The 20593-nt window shown below is 36.5% G+C and overlaps 1 protein-coding gene across 4 annotated transcripts in view; it reads right to left on the reverse strand.

The window, feature by feature from the left end:
* Positions 1 to 20593, reverse strand: part of SPAG16 (sperm associated antigen 16) — a 336494-nt gene that overhangs the window by 113437 nt on the left and 202464 nt on the right. For all 4 annotated transcript variants that reach the window (XM_088135583.1, XM_088135582.1, XM_088135584.1 and 1 more), the window contains one exon: positions 19539 to 19665. In XM_088135583.1, coding sequence (XP_087991709.1) covers positions 19539 to 19665 — 127 coding nt within the window. The remainder of the gene's footprint in view (positions 1 to 19538; positions 19666 to 20593) is intronic.

Here is a 20593-nt window from a genome sequence, read left to right on the forward strand (position 1 = left end):
TTTAGAATTTATTGGACTCCATTACGTTTGTGCAGAAAAGGATGATCAAAAACAGCATTTTGTTGGAGATGTATAAGGATAATGCTTCTTTAAAACGTGTTTCTACAATGTCCTATACTTACCAAGTTTTGGGAGAAAGTAGTGGACTATATAAATATGATTGTGCAACAAAAGCTAAAATTTTCAGAGGATATTATTCTTTTGAATTATCTACCTAGCACATGGAATTTGACAACTGGACAACGTAAATGGATTCTCCGGGCCCTTACTAGGGCCAAAAGACAGATATTGCAGCATTGGAAAGATAAATGTACGGCCCCATTTATTCAATGGATTGAAGACCTGATTGCGCTTGCCACATACGAGTGGATTGCCTATAAATGTAGACTTTGTATGGACAAGGATAATGACATATGGGACTAATTTATACAAAATACAGTAGGTTAAAAAAAACCATGATAGTTAGATAAATGTATTAGAAATATATACGTACTTGAATAATATTAGCATTAGATAAGTATATATAGAATTGTAATTGTTTATTGTTATAATGACATATTAACATATTTTTTTCCTTTCTTATATTTTTGTTAAAGCACTTTTTGTATTTTTTTCTTTTCTATTTCCTCTCCTTGACAATGTATGTATCCCCATTATTTTTATCTTTGTATTTTGTTCTTTTTCTTTCCTTTTTGTAATTAATTAAGAAGCAATCTAAAAAATTAATTTAAAAAGTTGTTCTAATACTTCCCAGGAAGGTGTTTTAAGATGAATTACTATTCCAATTTTTTTGTTTTTATTTTTCCAGATATTCTTGACTTAACTTTTTCTGTTTTAACAAATTGACATGGTCTATGTCTTGTAATCAAACAATATCAGCTTCGGAGCTTGTTGAAAATTGTCCTTCTTTTGCTAGGTAAACTAAATTAGTTTACATTTAATATGATTAATGTTGGGGTTTTTTTCCCCATTTTGGTTGTGATTTGGTATTAATTGTAGCCATACTCAGTTTCCAGTCTCCTTTATTTCCAGTTTCCTTCCCTTCACCAGAAAGTTCCTTATCCTGAGCAGGGGGAGAGGGGAGTAAAGCATAGTCAGACTTGCAAAATTTTGTCACTATAGCCAACATTAAGAATAGTTTTAGTCTTCTTGTGGAGTTGATTACTTGGTTTGGTCTACATAAGTGGGGCTGACATCAATCTTGCAAGTCTGACTGTGCTTTACCCCCCCTCCCCCCGCAATAGTCATGTGAATTAGGGAGGCGTCTGCTTGAGTTGCTTGCATATACCTTCCTGTTTTGGACTTAAGCCATGTTTTCACCCTTGCTGTTCTGGTAATGGATTGGGCCTATCTTTGTCGATGTCATCTTCCTTACTCTCTACATGCAATCAGTTCCTTTCTCCCACTCTTATCCTTCCACTCCAGCATGGGAACCATTGGGAAAAGCAGTCAAAACAATTGTATTTGTAAAATCCAGTACAGGAAAGTGATTGTCATTGTAAGATCCAGTACACAGGAACAGTAATCCAATGGTTTATTCTTTCAGAGATGTTTTAAATCATTCTGCCTAAGAAAATAGAAAGGAAAAAAATGGGGGAGGGGAGTTGGCTTTGAAAACCCATATCTGTGTGGGTGCTAGATGGTGAAAAAAATGGCCTGTGGGGAGACCAACCCCCCCCCCGGCTGTGCTTTCTTAGCTTAACTCATGACTTAGATGCCTAGGAATTAATAAAAATACCACAAGCTTCAGAGCAGGACAGGAGAAGATTCTGGTCAGTAGGTGCCACTGCCTCACCTCTGCAGTTTGAAGATGTGTTTGGACCCAAATCTCTCTAGTTTTCTAGTTTGAGGCAAAAACCAGGAATGATTTTTATCAGCTTATTTGATATACTGTACTAAAAGAATCCTGTTCTGGAAGAAAGTGTCTTTAAAACCATGGTGCAAACACCACTAATCATTAGGCTTGATTATAGTAATGTGACTGATATGCAGTTGCCTGTACATTTGGCCCAGAAATTTCACTTGGTACAAAACCCAGCAGCCAGGCTGGACTTGGGAAGAATGCAAAGAGGCCAGCTGGCACCCATGCCTAAAGTACTCCACTCGCAAACTACAAAGTGCCAGCTATTACTTTTAAAGCTAGCTCCAGGCTATTTAAGAGGATGTCTCTTTCTCTTTAAAACTGTTTTTATACCAAACCACCTTTATAATTGGCAGTGTAATAGCTAAAACAACACAAAATAAAAGAGCTCTAGGACCAGCCAGCACTATTCATATTCTAGCTCTGGTGCTTCAACGTGTACCTGCTCAGGGCAGTGAACTTTAGGAAAGAAAAATCTCACTCATTAATCCATGAATTCCTGAACAGAGACCATTCCTGGAGGTACAGCCAACTGTACTGCAGAAAGAAGTAATGCGGAGGTGACACCCTCCCTTTAATCTGGCTCAGTTAGCCATTGCTGCTCAATCTATATGTGGCAGGTTTAGAAGTCCTGCAGTAGGACAGTTTATTGGCATTTAGACCAACATGTCTTCCCTCAGAGGAAGTTGCCATGAGGCTCAGACAAGAGTTCTACTACATGAATCAAAAATAATGAACCCAGTGTAGAATTTTAAATGACTTCTGATTCCTATTTCTGATTTTTTAAAGAGTTGTAAAGATCAGATGGAGGAAAGGCATACTGTATAGATACCCTCTCATTCATCCAGAGATTTCTTTGTCATTAGGTTAAGTCTTTAATAATTTTCACATTTGTACAAATGAGCATTATGCAAACTTTTCCTATAATAATAATGTTATAACTCCACATAGTTTACATTTTGGCTCACCAAGTTGTTACTTATTTTGTCCTTACTTAGGTTTTATTCCTTACCTAGGTTTCATTCAGGATAATGTTTTAGAGTTCTCCAAAATAGTTTTATTTGGAAGAGCATGTTGGCTATCTGACATTAGAAACCAGGCTCAACCCACAATTCTGCATCATTATGACTATTAGCAGCTATGGCTGCGGCCCAAAATTGCTTTCCCATCATGTCCACAGGAGAGACAACAGGAAGACATTGATGAAAAGTATTTCCAAGGGTTATTCTTTACTTGTCTAGTAAAGTGCAATTCTGATGCTCTCGGATTATTCAAGAACTGTGTAAAATGAGTTGGCAACTAAGACTTAGAGTGCACTTAGGTTTCCTGAATACTGCCTTGGTATACTTGTCAGAAGAGTCCTTCACAAATTGGTCATTTCCTGTTAGGATGTCTGCAGATCATCCACAAAAAGAAACTGTTCTTTAATCATAGGGCTAGTTAATTTAATTAGGAAGGGCAAAGGTCAAGTAAACAAGTGTAGCCCTGATTTTTCCAAACACACAGTTCATGTAATTGAGATCCATAAGCTGAAAATAAGTAGATAACTACTTAACAAGGGAAAATCACTGTTTGGTCCATCACTATAGTCCAAGATTAGGTGGATCTGATCCACTGTGTGAAAAAAATGACGCAAATTGCTACAAGCAAGCGAATGACTGTTCTAGATTTCCCTCTCCAGAAACTTGGTAAATGATGTGCTGTGTAATGCAGAAAAACTATGTTAACCATGAATTATTTGTGAATTACAGTATTACCTTAATTTGCAGAAACAATTTATTTCTGGTTTGTTTGTTTTTTTCAAAAAATCCAAACATTAAACTGGCAGCAAAATACTTATTTCAGAATTGATAGGGAATGAGATTTTACAAGGATACATGAGGCTAACACAAAGATAAGCAATTTGATACTCTCCAGATATTTTAGACTACAGCTTCCATAAGTCCCAACCAGTATGGCCAGTAATCACTAAATTGGAGAGTGGTAATCTAAAACATTTAGAAGAAACCAGTTTGTATGGCTGAACCAATTGAACCAAAGGTAGACCGATCTCTGTTACATGCACACACATACATGAAACAATAATTACTGTACTGACATGAAAGCACTGAAGGATATTTAGAGTAGACCAGGTACTGGAAATTATGTGAAAGTGACAGAGATCTATTCTAAATATGTCATGAGGAGAGAGAGTGCCAATGTACATAACCCACCCAAAACAATTGCCTTTGGATCTCCTTGGAGGAAAACAGTGCTTGAATAGAGAGAGATTTATGGAAGTAAATCCTATTCAAGTATGCTTCCTAAATGAGCATCTGATAATACAGCTGTAGCCCTAATGGCTCCTAAAGATCACACTGGGAATAGGAGGATATATAATAAAGGCTACACCATGGTTGCTGGTATTGTCTCCTCATGTTCATTCTAGCTATCTGGCATTAGAAGAAAAACATATCTTACTGAAATCAACAGTTCTAATTATAATTTGCAGCTGGAAGTTATTGTATCATAATAAGACTGTATAAGATTTGAGTACAGCATACCTGTATACTGTAAGTATACAGTTATACCAAAACTGTATTTGAATTAGTTTTTGGCATGAATTGACCTTTCTGTCTTATAAAGTACCATTTAAGTTTTAATTAACTGATAACAAACATATTGATATGCATGTATCTGTCTTAAATTAGAAAAAAATAGAACATTTTTACTGTGTGGAAGACTTTTAAAGATGTGCATTATCTTCACAGGACTAAATGGTAGATTCATATATGTGATCATTGGCAATATCACCGTACAACAGCTTTTAAGGGTTAAAATTCCATACTGAACCTCACAGGTATCATAAAATATACTTATTTTTCTAGGTGCAAAACCAAAAAGTGGGATAAACTGAAATATTTAATACTCCTTTCTTATGTTTTCAAGTGAATAAAAATGAACAGCTAAACCATAACTAAACATGACAGCAGTGTTGGCCTTTAGAAGACACTTTGGCCATTTAGAAGGAGGAGGGGGAAGAGGAAAAGGAGAACCATTTGCTTTCAATTGCCAACATATTGTTGTTAATGAAGAGATACTATGTAATGCTCTGGCATTCGTTTCAAGAATGCTCTTTGCAAAGGAAATGATGCATGTGCAAGAGAAAATAGCAGATGTCCAAATGAACAAACTGGATTCTTAATATATGACTGTACATGCATTATACCTTTTAGTTCTTTCTTCTGAACATCATTGCCTCTATTTCTGCTGCTCAAGTGGAGCCCTTGCTTATACAGCCCTACTGACAATATCCATGGACAAGAGGAATGTTCTGGCATACTGCTGCTTGACAGCTAAGGGAAGTAGAGACAATGGAACGGAATATCCTGGAGAAAAGCATGGCTGACTAAGTAAAACTAAACAGGAAAATCTTTGCTCTAAGTCTCTTTCTGAGCAATCAATACAATTAGAAGTAAAAAAAACCCCTTTATTTCTAATTAACAGTTTGGTTTTTTAAATAAATGCATTTTTCAGTGGGGGGCAATCTGATGAAACATCTCAGAGCAGTTGCTGGCCTTTTGTCCTTTACACTTTCTGGACAGGAAGCTTGGCAGCCAAGTTGACATCTGATAACTGAGAAAGTATAGCTGCTAGTTTTCTCTTGCCTTGGGGGTGGAAAAATTGTTATTTTTCTCTTACAACCAGATTTGAAACACTCTCAGTTGGGTATGATTTTGTGTGTACTCTGGACCTATAGTAATGTTATAGTTTAACCAAAAGGCCAACAATGTTGATTTATTAATTGAAAAAAATTATTCCGTAGCTAGTGTGGGTCTATTTGATACTCAGTACTGAAGCAGTAACATAATTGGCCAACAAATCTGGATTTCCAGCTCTGAATAGATTGATCATTTTTGGCTTTATAGGAACATGCTCAAGACCATTTGTGTGCAAAATTTAGATGCTCATTGGAAAAGAGATGAAGTCCCTTTCTCTGTTCCTGGCATGCTTGGCAAGGAAGCTACAGTCGTGGTGAGAACAAAGATTTAGAAGCAGCACAGTTGACTGCCCATCTAATAACTAATAAGCAATTATCATCAATCAATTTCATGGGTTAGCAGCTTTACTTTACTAAAACACCAAATGTTTTGTTCTTTTTTTTTCCTTGCAGAAATCATTTCAGATATTGTTGCTAGAGCTGAGTAAACATTTCTCATGTAAGAATGATACCTGTGAGGTACAGTATGGAATTTTAACCCTTAAAAGCTGTTACAACAGAGGTGGAAAGATATACTTTAGTCCAGATTAAGGAATCAATGTGTTTTACTTTTTGAAAAGAGTACAGCACTTTACTGCCATACTGTAATAGGAAAATATTTTAAAAAAGAAATTAATACTGGAAAAAGCTACCTTGAGTAACTGCACAGAATTGCTCTTAGAATGTCAGATTACAGTTGAGAAGAACAAAATTCAAATCATCACTCGGAAAGTGCAGGATTTATTACATGACCTTTATCCGATAACTAGTTTACTTTAGGTTCCCCAAGATAGATCGTTAAAGTTGCAATACTGTATTGTTTCTTGCAGATAATATGCTGAATTATGAGCAGAACAAAATACATCAAAAATAAAAATTCAGAAAAAAAGTCTTATAAAGATCAGTAGGGACCTTGGGGATTAAATTATGAAATTACATATTATATTATTTGTAAGAAGAACATTTGAGTAAAAGGTTGTTTAAAGTTGAGCAGTACTTGACAAAGCACAGGTGGCAAATGATGATTTGCACAGGTGCAAACTCTTATGTGTGATATGCAGAGATGATGAAGAATAATAATTTAATTCTAATTAAATTACAACTAGAAGATTCACACAATAAATCATCATTGCCTTGGACTTATTAAGGAAAAGGGAGAGTATAAATGCACCACATGATAGAGACTGGTAAACATGTAAAAATTCTCCTGAGCTGAGCTCAGCTCCCAGGGGCTTTATGGACACCACCTTCTTCTGGGAAGTTTTTTCCCAGCTTCTGCCCTGGGATTTTCTTGTGTTCAGGTGCTGACAAGTATAAAGTATTTAGCTTTTGGGGGATCAATCAAGATCAGTCAGGTACTACTACAACTGTATGGCTCTATTTTGTGTAACATAAAGTCATCCTAATTTAGACTATGCTGTATTTTCACAACAACAATGGTATTATCAACTGTTTTACTGCTATCATTGGAAATACCATTTTGAAGCAGTAGGCAAGACTAGTCTGTCTGGATAATTAAAAATTGCTACTGGCATTAGGGAAAACAGGGAATGGGAATGATGTCCCTCCTAATCCCGTGCACCTCTCGGGTCAGAGGGGCTGTGTTCCTGTCCCTGGCCTCTTTTTCTGCCCATACCATTTCAGGTCCATATCTAGTTCATTGAGCAGATAGTCCAACTTCTGGCCTCGGTCTCAATAATACTTTCCATTTTGATCCCATTTTCATGTGGTTAATATGCTTTATTATTTTGTTTCTTTATTCAGAAGCTTATAAAATAACAGAAAAAGAAAAACTAAGTATATCTAAGTAGAAGTTATTGAAACTCATACGAAGCAAGAACAACACATGCAGCACAAATCATACTTTTTTATTTCTTTGGACTATTGTATTTCAATTTAGAATTCATTCTGCGCTTTCCAAGTAATTCATGTCTAGCTTCCATGGATTTCAGTAGAGCCAATCACATTGACAGTCATTCTCAATTCCTGGCTTATGAGTGTTCTTGTCTTTTGTTTTATAGCAAACTTCCTTTAATATATAAGTAAAGGTGCTTTCAAACCAAGCTTGGCTCCTTGCATCTATATCTATCCAGTTTTCTTGACAATCTTGTGAAAGTTGCCTCTCTCTGCCTTCTTCCAGGGTATTTTTTTTTAACTTCCTAGTCTAGCCAAGCAGGACTGGAAATAATACAAGCTGACCTTGCGTAGCTTTTCAGACACCTGATGGTAAGTTTGACTAAGTGCCCCACCAATTAAGGCTCTCCTTATATACGTAGTTGTTAATGTAACTCCCCTTGAAATATATATATATTTTAATGTGAACTACCCTGCTTTTGTTCTATTTTCCTATACTTCCAAAATGCAAGTTTTTAAAGCATGACTTGATTCAGTGTAAGCTTGCTTTTTTTTTTCTTTTTTTTTTGAGAGCCAGTTTGGTGTAATGGTTAAGGCACCAGGCTAGAAGCCTTGAGTACTAGCCCTGCTTTAGGGCCAGCTGGGTGACCTTGGGCCAGTATCTCTCCCTTAGGCCTAGGAAGGGCAAACCACTTCCAAAAATCTTGCCAAGAAAACTGCAGGGATTAGTCCAGGCAGTTGCCAGAAGTCAACACTGACTTGACAGCTTTTTCCCCCTTACATAGCTAAAGCTGCATTAGGGAAAGAATAATTCACATTTTTAAACTGATCTTTAAATGGACCAGAATACTGTCCTACTAAGACGGACAGAAAAAATTAACAAGATTTATGAGTTGCAGCTGTCTAGTATATACAGTATAGCTACTACATACAGGGCAGAGATTGCACTCCTTTACTTCACAAAGTAAGGGATGCATTTGGCACCTTTGAGGAAACTAACATATGCCATAAAATGTTAGCTGAGGGACCCTTTTCAAAAACAGCCTTGGCCCTTTCATCCCTCCCCATTCAAGAAGACAGAACATATGCTTAACAGCTATAAAATATACAATGATTTCAGACAGAGGTTCTTCTCCTATTAATCAACTGGAAATAATAGCAAAAGCCATTGGTATTTGCAAGGAAAGAGGATGACAGATACAACTGGTAGAATGAGAGTGCAGGAGAAAGCAGAGAGCATGCTTTTCAGAATAATATATTCTTGCACATGATTCCAAAGAACACAGAGACACAATCAATTGCCCATCCTTACAAAAATAAGCTCATTAAACAAAACAGAAGAAATTAGTCAAAGTACTCGCTGTAATTTCTCAGTGCATTAGAAAACAACAAGCTACCTTCAAATTTAAAAAGAATGCAATGGAAATAGTTAATATTAATTCAAACAATGAATTAATGAAAAGCAGATGGCTGCAAATTTTGTAGAAGCTCAAAACTAATATAATTAAAGGGAAAGTTCTAGGACTCAAATATAACTTCTATTATTAGATTTAATTCATCCAGACACATCATTTCATTTAAAAATGCAGAGACATTCCTAGTATAACTAACATTCATAGTGGCAAATAGTACAAATCAGGGTCACTACTAAATAATGTTGGATGATACCTTCAGGAATCCATGTTCACACAAGAACAATTATGTTTCTTACAAGTTGGTCAGTCACCTACTCCCAGCCTAGCATATGCTACCTTTCAAAGTTTCCTTTTCAAAGGAAAAGAAAAAGAATACTTCCTTTTTAAAGGAAAAGTGGGATATAAAAGCACTAGATAAACAAACAATATACAAACACAAATAAATTTGACCTTTTATTTTGATTTTTTTATTCTGAACCTGATTTCATTTTCAATTGTGCATCCCACAGGCAAAAGGTCAATCCATTAATCAAATCAGGAATTAGATCTAAAAGCACAGTATATGTGACATGCTACTACCTGGAACAGATTGAGGAATGCAATCTTTACACATTTTGATTGGATTGCTTCTATGGCCTTATATCTTCATAGGTGCAAAGTTGCACTCCATATGGAAGAATGCTTAGCACTTTGTCTACAAATAATTCATCTGCTAGGAATAAATTATTATTCCTGCAACTAGTGAATCTATTTACAGCATTAACTGCCTTTTCAGCATGTATGATAAATTCTCAAAAAAAAAAAAAAATCCAATTGATGGAAGACTGAAGGTGAATTCGTAAATATTTAAAAACCTAATCTGCTCAATTTGGATGTCACTGATTTTCCAATTATGGCGGCTGTCAGTAAGACTCTTAGTAAATAAGACAACCTTCATTTTAGAATAATTCATTCCTAGTTTTTCATCATGGCAGAATATTGCTTAGTGCATGATATCTCCATCAAAGGCTAAGTTGAGTCAGGGACAGAACGACAGTATTGTTGGCATACAGGCTGATCATTTAGTGACGAGGAGTGGAACACACATTTTCAGTCAGTCTGCACTATTGAATTAATGTAAAAATTAAATAACAAGTGGGTAAGGATACATCCCTGTTTGGTTCCCTTTCAAGTGGGAATTGGTGCAGTAAGACTTCTACTGTTAGCATGGACCTGCATGCAAGTATTCTCATAAAGCAATCTATAGACATGACTGCAAGTGTTCTTGATAGCCTCTCTCTACAGATCAAATCAGAACTTGCCTTCAGATCAATGAAGGTGGCATAGAGAGTTTCTTGAGTGTAACTGGAATATTTTTCTGCCAGATAGAAAGAGATGTGGTGGTTTAAGCTTGATCAAACAAGTCTAAAGCTGTCTGACTTCTCAGCATATCCAATCAGGGAATTTATTATAAAGGTGCTTAGCATACAGTTTAATCATAATATTGGCCAGGAAGGATTTATTACTTTTTAAAATACTTGTTTGTATTGTTATAAATGGACCCCACTATTTGTGTATCTATAAGAAATGGTCAATATGGTTGAATAAGGATTCTAGCACAGGAGCCCACCATAGAGAATTTGATTTTAGGAGTTCCACAAGATTCAAATTTCTCCTGGCAGCTTTACAATCTTACAGCTGAGCAATGAATTTGGAAACCTCTGAGGTAGTGATGGGAACCAGTTAGCGTGAATGACCACTCATGTGCCCAATTCATTGGTTATTAAATAGCTCACATAAGTGTTTGACCTATGCCTCAAGTGAGATTGAATTCCTAGCCCCAGAGCCCTATTTTGGAGCTAACTTGGCAACTATAGGCAGTAGAATTTTTCTTCTGGGCTGGTCCTGTAGTTTCTCACAGTTGGCCATTTGCTGCATCAATTCTTCTTTTTCTAGGGGGCAAAAAGCTCCTGAGATTGACGTTCACTGCTATATTCAGTGGTTCTACATAGATCAACCAATTTAGCCTTGGCTAGAGAACTTTATCAAACAAAGTCTTGGAAAACCTTAGAGTGAGTTTCTGACCAGAAGTAAAGTTAGACTTCAGGAGTTGCATGAGATCGATCATTTGTTGGTAAACATTTAGGGCTTCATAAACATCCTTCCCATCCCCCAAAGACTATGGTAGAATGCTTTGGATGTATTAAAAAGCTATGAGACTACATCCCTAAGGTCATTAGTCCACTTAATTTGGGAATTTTACACTCAGTCTCTTCCAAGCCTTTCTCATTTTGCCTACAGACCTGGGTGTTAGGAGCAAAATTCTCTTAAGTTGAAAATGACAGCTGTCAAGATGGAGAGCTATTTTAAAATCAATACTACTGGAGGGCAATTTATGGGATATTATTACATTCACAAAGGTGCAGCACACAGAACTCCCAGAAAGTGAATTCTCCCTCTGAATTGCCTGTCAGTAGGTCAATTTTAATAGCCAGTTGGGCTAACATTCCCTCCCCATTATTAACTCCTTTAACTTTAGAATAGTAAGGTCCAAACTGAGGTAGCTTATTGAGAATAACACTTAAAATGTTAAAATTTGGAAAAATACGCTCCAATACGCTCCACCATTATTTAGAGTTAAAATTCCACAACATAGTAGCCTACTTTGATATATTTTAGTACTGTTATTTTAATTACTAGATTAAATAATATTAATTGTTTTGTTTTATAGATATATATAAATGTAAGATGGTTGTTATTGTATAATCTCCTGCTAAAGGGGAAGTAGTACAGTAGTTGTCCTTGAGCAAATACCAAGTATTATTATTCTGGAATAGCAACCAGTGGTAAACATTAAGTTACCCAAAGCTTTGGCTTCCAATTTTCACCCTAGAGCGATAGCCAGAGAATTACAAAGAAAAGGGACAAGGCAACTCCATATAATTTAGTGGAGATTTTAAGACCAATACTCCTATGAGCACTGCCATCTTTTAAGTTAGGACTCACTTGAAGTGAGCAGAATATGCAATCTTGTAACTCCACGGAATCTCATTCCTAGTGTTTTTGCAAAAATAATAATATTTAAAATTTTCTTAAGAGGCAGATGAAGGCAGGGTCTCCTTGTTTGGAATGTCAGTCTGCTGTATTCCATGAAATCAACCATAGATAATGTGAGATGCCCAAATGTCATTCACCAATAATTACCTCTGAGGTTGTCTTGGGGTGATTCATTGTTATGTGAGCAGAAGAAGCTAAAACACTTGGAATCAGGTTAATTTCATATGATCTAGTACTCTAATTAGATACTTTTGGTTGGACTCTCTGATGAATAAACACGTACTCCAGGGATTAAGCTGCAGCTAGATTAGACAGGAGATCAGTAACATAAAAATCTCCAGCATTTTCATTGCTTTGACACTTCTCTACAACTTTTAACTTTTAAAAAAAGTTGATTAAATTCCTCAAATATTTGAACTCAACAAATGATAGTAGTTAAGGGGCTGACTAGGAAGAGGATAAGATAGAGCTGTCTTCAAATTACAAAGGTCTATAGGAGCTGTGTAGTTGATAGGATAGGACTGCTGAATTCACTTCTCAGAATTACAAACTTGGGAGCTGGATGTTGAAATCAATTTCAAGGAGTCTACATCAATGTGAAGTCCTGATAAGATCCTCTAATCTCTGGAAAATCATAGCTTGGTCCTTTGGCAGCTTAGTAAAATATTCTTAGTAAAAAATTATTTATTAAAATTTTCTCTAGGAGAACATCTGGGGATGACAGTTAAAGGCTCCCTAAATATGGTTTGCCTATCTCTTTTCAAGATTGTCTTATCCAGCAGGTTGGTGTTATTTGAATAATCCTTCTCAGTTAATTAGCTTGAAATTATCCCTCTGCTTTTTGTTAAATAGCAATGGATCACAAAAGCATGTTTTTGGTAAATCTGGAAAGACACCAGAAATTTCCTCTTTTTAAATAACATAAGTGGAATAGCTGGAATTTTACATTTAACTAAAATTAAAATTTAATTAATATTCTAAAGCTATTGAAAGACCTAGCAAGCCATTCTACCACTTCCACAGTAATTTGGGATACTGGAACATGAAGCAGCTGGCACAAAGAGAAAATGGTCGTCTTATGTTACTGACCCAAATTTTGAGGGGTGAATCCCTGGTTCAGCCAATTCTTGTTGACAAGTTTATTTTTTCTTGGAAATGATCTGGTTTACTGTGGCCTCCCAGCCCAATTTCTATTAATGCTTGGAGTGGAGAAAACTATGTTAGAGGTCATACAGACTTAGACCTGCAGGATAACACATCTAAAGCTTCAAACTATTGTTACTGGGCTTCAGTAGTAGACTTTCCCCATTCCCAACTATTTTTTAAAGATACTCTCTATCTTGTATAGAAGGGCATTTTACAGGTAGAGAGATTTAAGGCCTTCCTCTCAAAAGGTTTGAAGGGACGTTCACTAACATTCCATATTCAGAGATTCCATATTCACCTCTGCCTATGTTTAGGTGATATTATCAACACAATCTCACATATCTTGCTGGGCTGTTCCTTGTATTATCCTTGGTGCTCTGAGTTAATATTTCCTCTCATTATTAAATGTGCAGGCTGGCTTGAAGTAAAAGTCATGTGCCTTCTACTAGCAAATCACTGTTCTGAATTTCAGTGAAAGTTGCTAAATTCTGTTCAGTTGCAATTGCTATCAGAAGGTGTTGAATTTGAATCAGGCTTTGATTGGTGGTTATCTTTGTTGGTCATAGAAAGTTGATGTTTGCTACAATTTCTGCCTCCCTAATGTGTTAATTTCTCAGTTTGATCACTGTTTTATATATATATATTGTGTGTGTTTGTTTATTTCTTTTGGCCTTTAATAATAAATACAAGAAAGAGAGAGAGAGAATAGGAGAGAGAGAATGAAATCCAACTACTAGCTTGGTAACAAGTGGCCTCAGAAGCTACCATTTCTGGGGAGTGTGTATGTCGCATTTTTCAGAATCGAGACTCTTGGATTCCAATGCTTTAAGAGTAGTGGACATACACTTAATGTCAGGGCCCAATCTGAAAGTTCTTTCTTTAGAAAATATGGCCAATCTCCATATTAGTATTTAACTCATGGTACACCATAGCGCTAATGGATAGATTACACAAGGATCATGATAATAAAAAAACATTAGTCTTTTCTTGCTTTCAAAAACTCCTCATATAAACACCCTTTCACAAATATCTGAATGAACTCTACATGAATATATTACATATAGTATTTTATATCTTTGAAACTAGGAGACATTATATATGGTACTTGCTCCAGAACTGTAATTGCATGGCTGGTAACAAGCTGTTTCCGTTTACTGAGATGACATAAAAGAAGATTAGCGGTTAAGAAAAAGATACTCTAAAAAGTAATATGGAAGAAGAATGAACATGTTAAAATACTGTCTTGGGAAAAAAGAAAATCAATTAGTCTGGGACCTAGTTTTTATTCACTCCAGAAATGTAAGCGTATTATAAATGCAGTTTTTGCAACTGTCACTTATTAGTTACCTAATGAGTGCTCCCCTTATATGTTTTAATTATTTACTTCATATGTATAGGCGTTCCAATTCAGGATCAACAGATTAGTTATTAAAAGATAGCTTTTGTGATTCTTCTTTTGCATTTTATTTAGTTTTTTCTCATCTTATCAATGGCTGCTACCATTAAGCAATTTATTCTACTATAGCCTGCTTCCTTCTGTACTTTTCACCATGACAGGAATTTAGCTCTTCTTAAATGTGTTCAATAATATAGCTAGCTCAGCATGCTATTGTAATCTCCCATTGAAACACCAGCACCTTTCTTTCTATGTTATTTCCCCTGTTACAACATTATATAGAATCATAAAACCATAGAGATGGAAGGGGCTGTTAAGGCCATGAAGTCCAATCCCCTGCTCAGCTCAGGAATCCAAATTAAAACATTTATAGTCAGATAGGTCTTTAGCCTCAAATGCACAGATAACACCTAGCTAGGAAATTGGTTAGTGCCTTACAGGACAAAAGAATGATTCAAATGACCCTGACAGACTTGAACATTGGGCCAAACCCAGCTGAATTTGAATATTCAATAGGGTCAAGTGTAGGGTCTTGCACCGGGGCAGGAAAAATAAATTCCAGTTCATGGATGGTAATAATATTGCCTTTTTCAGAAACTCCTCCTCACAGAATTAGAATAGAATTACAGAATGTAAGGCTTAGAAGGGATCTTGCAGTTCATCTGGTAGGTCTTCACAACTACATCATTCTGACAGATGGCCACCCAGCCTTTGTTTATACACCTTAAATAAAAGAGAGTCAGACATTTCCTAGAAGAAATTTGGCAGTTGGTGTCTCCAAAGTAATTAAAGCCTCCCATCACTTCTACTTCATGACTGCATTAAAATATCTGCAGTTTGTTTTTGGAAGGCAACATCTCCAATCTATTCTTGGTTGAGAAGGCAATAGCAGACATCAGCTATCATATACTTCCACTTATATTAACCCAAAAGCTTTCTTCAGCATTGCTAAGTTTATTCATTTGAACTTCTAAGCAAGAATAGATATTTTTAACATACAGTGCAACTTCTCCCTTTTCTCTGTGTTCTATCCCTTTTGAACAAATTGTATCCTTCAACTGCTGTATTCCATCCACAGAACTAAACCTGCCAGGTCTCAATCTCTATTATTCACATTAAATAATATTTCCCTTCCTGTCTTAAGAGTTCAAACTCACATTGTTTATTTTCCATGATCTGAGCATTAGTGTACAGAGTACAAAGGCTCATAAATTTTATGAGCTTGATTCTGATTTTTCACTGAGTGGTTTAATAGATCCCATTAAAGCATGCCTTCTGCAGTGCTTACCTCTTTATCTGAGGTCCTTAATTCAGGATTTTTGCTTCCTACCTCTGCAGAATTCAGTTTAAAGTATCCAGAGCAAGCTTATCATGTTTTAGCAAACTCATTTCTATAAGTTCCTTTGAGGTGTCACTCATCTTGTGCCAGGACTATAAATAATTCAGACCATGATTCCAGAAAACAACTTTGCCATAGATATCATTGAACAGGCAGTCATTCACTTGAGATATTCTTTCTCTTTCACATCTTCAGTGGTTTGGAAGGATGGATGAAAACATGACTTATGGGGCCACATTGGGATTATCTCAGAAATGGACATCAAAAAGGTCAGTTAATTATCAGGTAAGTAATTTGCATGCACAGGGAATGCTGGATGACTGGTGGAGTTAGTTAACCTTCTCTGGGTTCATTTGGTTGGGTTTGATTAGATGGGTTTTGGAAATGTGTATAAGACACCTGCCCCACTTATAACCTCATAATACTCTTCTCCTAATTGCTATGTGTTCCTCTTAGCACACAGTTTCACACCAACTTAAAATTTGTTCTGGAAAATGTCTTGTGCATCCATGCAGATTTCACACTTATACCTGAGAAGGAAACTGGTACATGAAATAGTACAGTTTCCAATCAGTTGTGTTCCTACAACAAGCCACATTGATCTTACTTTCCTGACTGACCAACTTTCTGCACAGAACTCACAGTTATAACATGTAAGCCTTGAAAAAGTCTTCCAGAACTGAAAGCCCAACAGCACTGAAACATCAATGTACTTTGAAAAAAAAAACAATGTTGAGATCTTTTTTTCCTACTTGTTAAGAAAAGGCTCTCATCTTCTACAAAGTCTTTTTTGGGCTATCATTGACATTCAGCTCCCAGCTCTAACAATAACAGAAAAGATTGATTTGTAAACCCTGTTATCATTGTGTTCCCTCCCTCTGGTGCTTCCAGAGACTTTGTGCAGAAGAAAACTAAAGAGTAAATATGGACAAGAAAAAGCATCTTGCCTAGTATGGAGAAAATTGATTACAAATTCCCTTTTCAGCTAGGAAGAACATTTCTGCACAATTCAAATAGCCTCAGAGGGGTTTCTCTAGACAACCGCAGCTGGAAGTCTGAATAGATGGTATGATAAGGGCAGTACACAAGAGATCATAAACCCATCATTGATATAAAGGTTATAGATAGATTTCCACTTTAACAGCTTCGGCCCCAATAAATAGAGTGTTCTTCTCCCCTTTTCTTTAAAACTGTTTTGTACTAAAAACGTTACCTTCTATGCTCAAGTTCTCAAAAGCAAGGAACTATTAATGTTATACACCATGCAATGAGATGGAGGACTTAGACAAGAAAGAATCTAGAAAATGAGATGGTTCAGTGTATCAGTAAAGTCAGATGTATTGTATTATGCTGGATTCATCAATTAGGATTTTATGTGCTTGGTTTCAGAAATTAAGAACCCTCTACATTTGAACAGCTAATAAGCTACCTAGTAATGTTTCTATTATTGTTGTCATTCACATTCCTTTCCAAGTGCAGAAGTATGAATACAGAGTTTTGTTTCAACAGTGAAAATTATTTATTAGCAACTGCTCCATTTTTATTTTCCAAGTTTTTATTAAGAGCTTAGGGATGAATAAGGAAAATGCTTCAGTTAGAACCCAGTTATTCAGAGCTTCAAATAAAGGGATCTGAGCCCTGAATAGTCAACATACTTTGAATAAGCCTCTTCTAGATGTGGCCTGCTAAATCTTACCCAGACAGGAGTTCTGTACAAAAAGCTACATAGTAATACCATATAAATAGAATTAAGCACACAGAGTATTAAGAAAGTTATTGATATAACTATGATGTTCTATATGTTTCTAAACCCTGGAATGTACCATGATTCCTGTTTTTTTAGGTATGGAACAAACAAGAATCTTTGTTTTTTATTTTAATGTCGATTGAGACCTATGCTGTCTCTCCTGGAAACTCCTCAGAGTACTCCCTCTAGTCTTTAAGGGAGAGGGATTCATAGGCCTACAGTTCACAGTTAGTTTGGCAAGAGGTGTTCTTGACATTTTGGACCTGGAGCAATTGTTATCCTAGAAATGCCCTGGTAGACACATACATCTTCACTTTACATATAAAAGAAGGCCACACAGGGACCAACCATACTTCCCCTAAGCAAGAGTTCCAAACTTAGGTGACTGAGAAGCCTCTACTCCTAGACATTACACTATGAACTGATCAACCAGTAGGATCATGAACAGGTGCTCTTAGCTGAGTTTGGCTTGCTGGATGGAATGTGTACTGGAGGGATCTTTTAAGTAGTTAGTCCCTAAATCGTTTAGAACTTTAGCTTTATAAACTAATATTACTGTAATTAAGGCCAGGTAGCTCATGGGCTGCAAGTGCCATGCTCTTGTGACCACTTAACAATTAAGAACCTGTGTGCTTCAGTTTCCAGGATACCTTCAGGTGTAATCCACAAAGAAAGTACTGCAGTTGCATTTGTGTCAGCCCAACAAGGTAGACAAGATTAAGAAACCAATGCCATATAGGTCAGGATTGCTTTTATTGTAACAGTTATAGTAACCAAATCTTGAAAGTCTGAATATGTTTCTCCCTCCCTCACTTTATCTTCATGTGAACTAGGGAGGGGCCTCTCTGAGACATTTATTCAAACTAATTTCCTGGCTCGGGCTCAAGCCCCTCTTATCTGACTGTTGCCTTGCTAGTGGCTCTTCCTCCTTTCCTTCAAGGCCATTCCCTATTCCCTCTACAACATGACAATCATCCAGGCATGAGAGTTATGAGGATTCACTTAGGTTTGGTTATCCCAGGTCCAGTGGGATAATAGGCGATGCAGCAGCTGAAACTGAGCACAGATGTTCTTCCCCAACAGTACCTTTAGTAACAGACTGAAATCAAAGGGAGATCCCAAGCTAACTCCTAGGTCTCAGGACCAGCTAATTATGGAACCTCCATTTTATCTGGATTCAGTTTCACTTTATTGGCCTTCATCATTTCCTCCAGATAATTGCCACCTACCTGCATAGCTTCTCCTGATTAAAGTGGAAAAAAAGAGATAAACTGTCATCCAATTCCAAATCTCCTAATAACTGCCCTAAGAGCTTAATACAGATACTAAATAACAAGGTGGAAAGAACTGAGCCCTTTTAGACTGTGCCATAGGGCTGAACAGAAATCTCCCACTATCACTCTCTGGTGGTGTTCCTGCAGATAGGAATGGAACAACCATAACACTCCCAAGCCATCAAGCTGCTGTGGTAATATTACATCAGTAATGTCAAAGACCTTGGAAAATTCCAGCAGAATCACAATGTAGAACTCACCTTGTCTCATAGTAAAGGTCATCCATCAGAGCAAAAAAGACTTCTTCAATGCAATATTGAGGCCTGAAGCCAGACTGAAACAGATCTAGATAACTGGCTTCTTCCAAACTGGATGCCACCATTCTAACATTTTGCTCAAGACATTAAGGACATTAACAGAAACAAGCATTTCAGTGTTACCAGCAAAAGATAGCTTACAGTAGATGCCCCTGTGACCACTGAAGAAAGGTATATTATGTAGTCTATGACAAATTACAACTCAAAATAAATGTTTGGAAATAATACATCCTATACAGCTACTGGTCATATAACACTCAGCAGACTCTAAATATAGTCTCTATAATCACACATTGTCTCCCCAGAACTTGATTTGTAATTGAAACAGATTTAACTCTTGCCTATTAAGCAACCACTGAGCTCGTCCAGTTTATATGAATTAGTAATAGATCCCAAAGCAATAAGCTTGCCTACCGTTCTGGCATCCCACAGAGATAAAGTCTTGTCTGCAGAGCTGGTGAGAATAATATTGGAGAAAGGAAGGAACTCAATGCTGTTTACTGAATCCTTATGGCCACGCAAGGTATACCTGCATCGTTCGCTGTAAAATAATACAATTACGTATCCTGAGCAATTGTGAAATAAATTAGCAAGACCAAAGGACAATGAGTTGGCATCAACAATTCTCAAATGGACAATACAGTTTCCCCCTAATATTTATACCCTCTTTTTTAAGGAATTCAATTCAACTATTTTTTTAATGTTAGAAACATTACAGTTAAATGTTCTTGAAAGACATTACATATCAATAATGTAGTAGGAAATATATATGTAAACTTGATGTAAACCATGTTCTTATATATAGTATGCATAATCACAGTCCAAGAACTATATATTCAAAGTTCTTCATAGACTGAGAGATTCCAAATTTATAGGATATAGTTTAAAAGCACATTAACAACTTGGACTCTTATCTTATTTCAAGAGCCTGGTTTACCATAACAATAATAATATCTAACCAATAAGGAAATTCCACTGCACATATCCATAGCATTATGCACTAAGATTCCTTCCTTATTACATCTCCAACACAGGAGGTCAACAGCCAACCTTTTCTAAACATTATTGGAAGGGTCCAATACCAATGTTTTTAACTTATCCAATTTTTTAAATCATATGATACATATCTAACAATCCTTAAAACCTGAAAATATTGATTAGGCAATACTGGATACTCCAATTCTCTATATCAGGGTCAACAAACTTTTTCTCTAAAGGGCCAGATCCCGCCCTTCCTCTGCTTCTGAAAGCGCAGTTGGCAGGTCTGTAGGCCAAGGAGCATGGCAGCCATTGGATGGCACTGGCCTGCCAGCAAGGAGGCTGCTGTTGCCCAGGACACCTCACCCCACCCCTTGTCCTCACCCCTCGCCCCAGGAGCTTGGCTGAGGCTCAGGCCTGGTGATCTGCTGCCTGTCTACCTGCCTTCTGCTCTATATTATATCCTAATATACTGTGTAAATAATCAAGAC

This window comes from Python bivittatus, unplaced genomic scaffold (assembly GCF_059951505.1).
Source record: "Python bivittatus isolate LINGU-HERP-01145 unplaced genomic scaffold, Pbiv_v1 ctg000200_np1212, whole genome shotgun sequence".
NCBI classification, from domain to species: Eukaryota; Metazoa; Chordata; class Lepidosauria; order Squamata; family Pythonidae; genus Python; species Python bivittatus.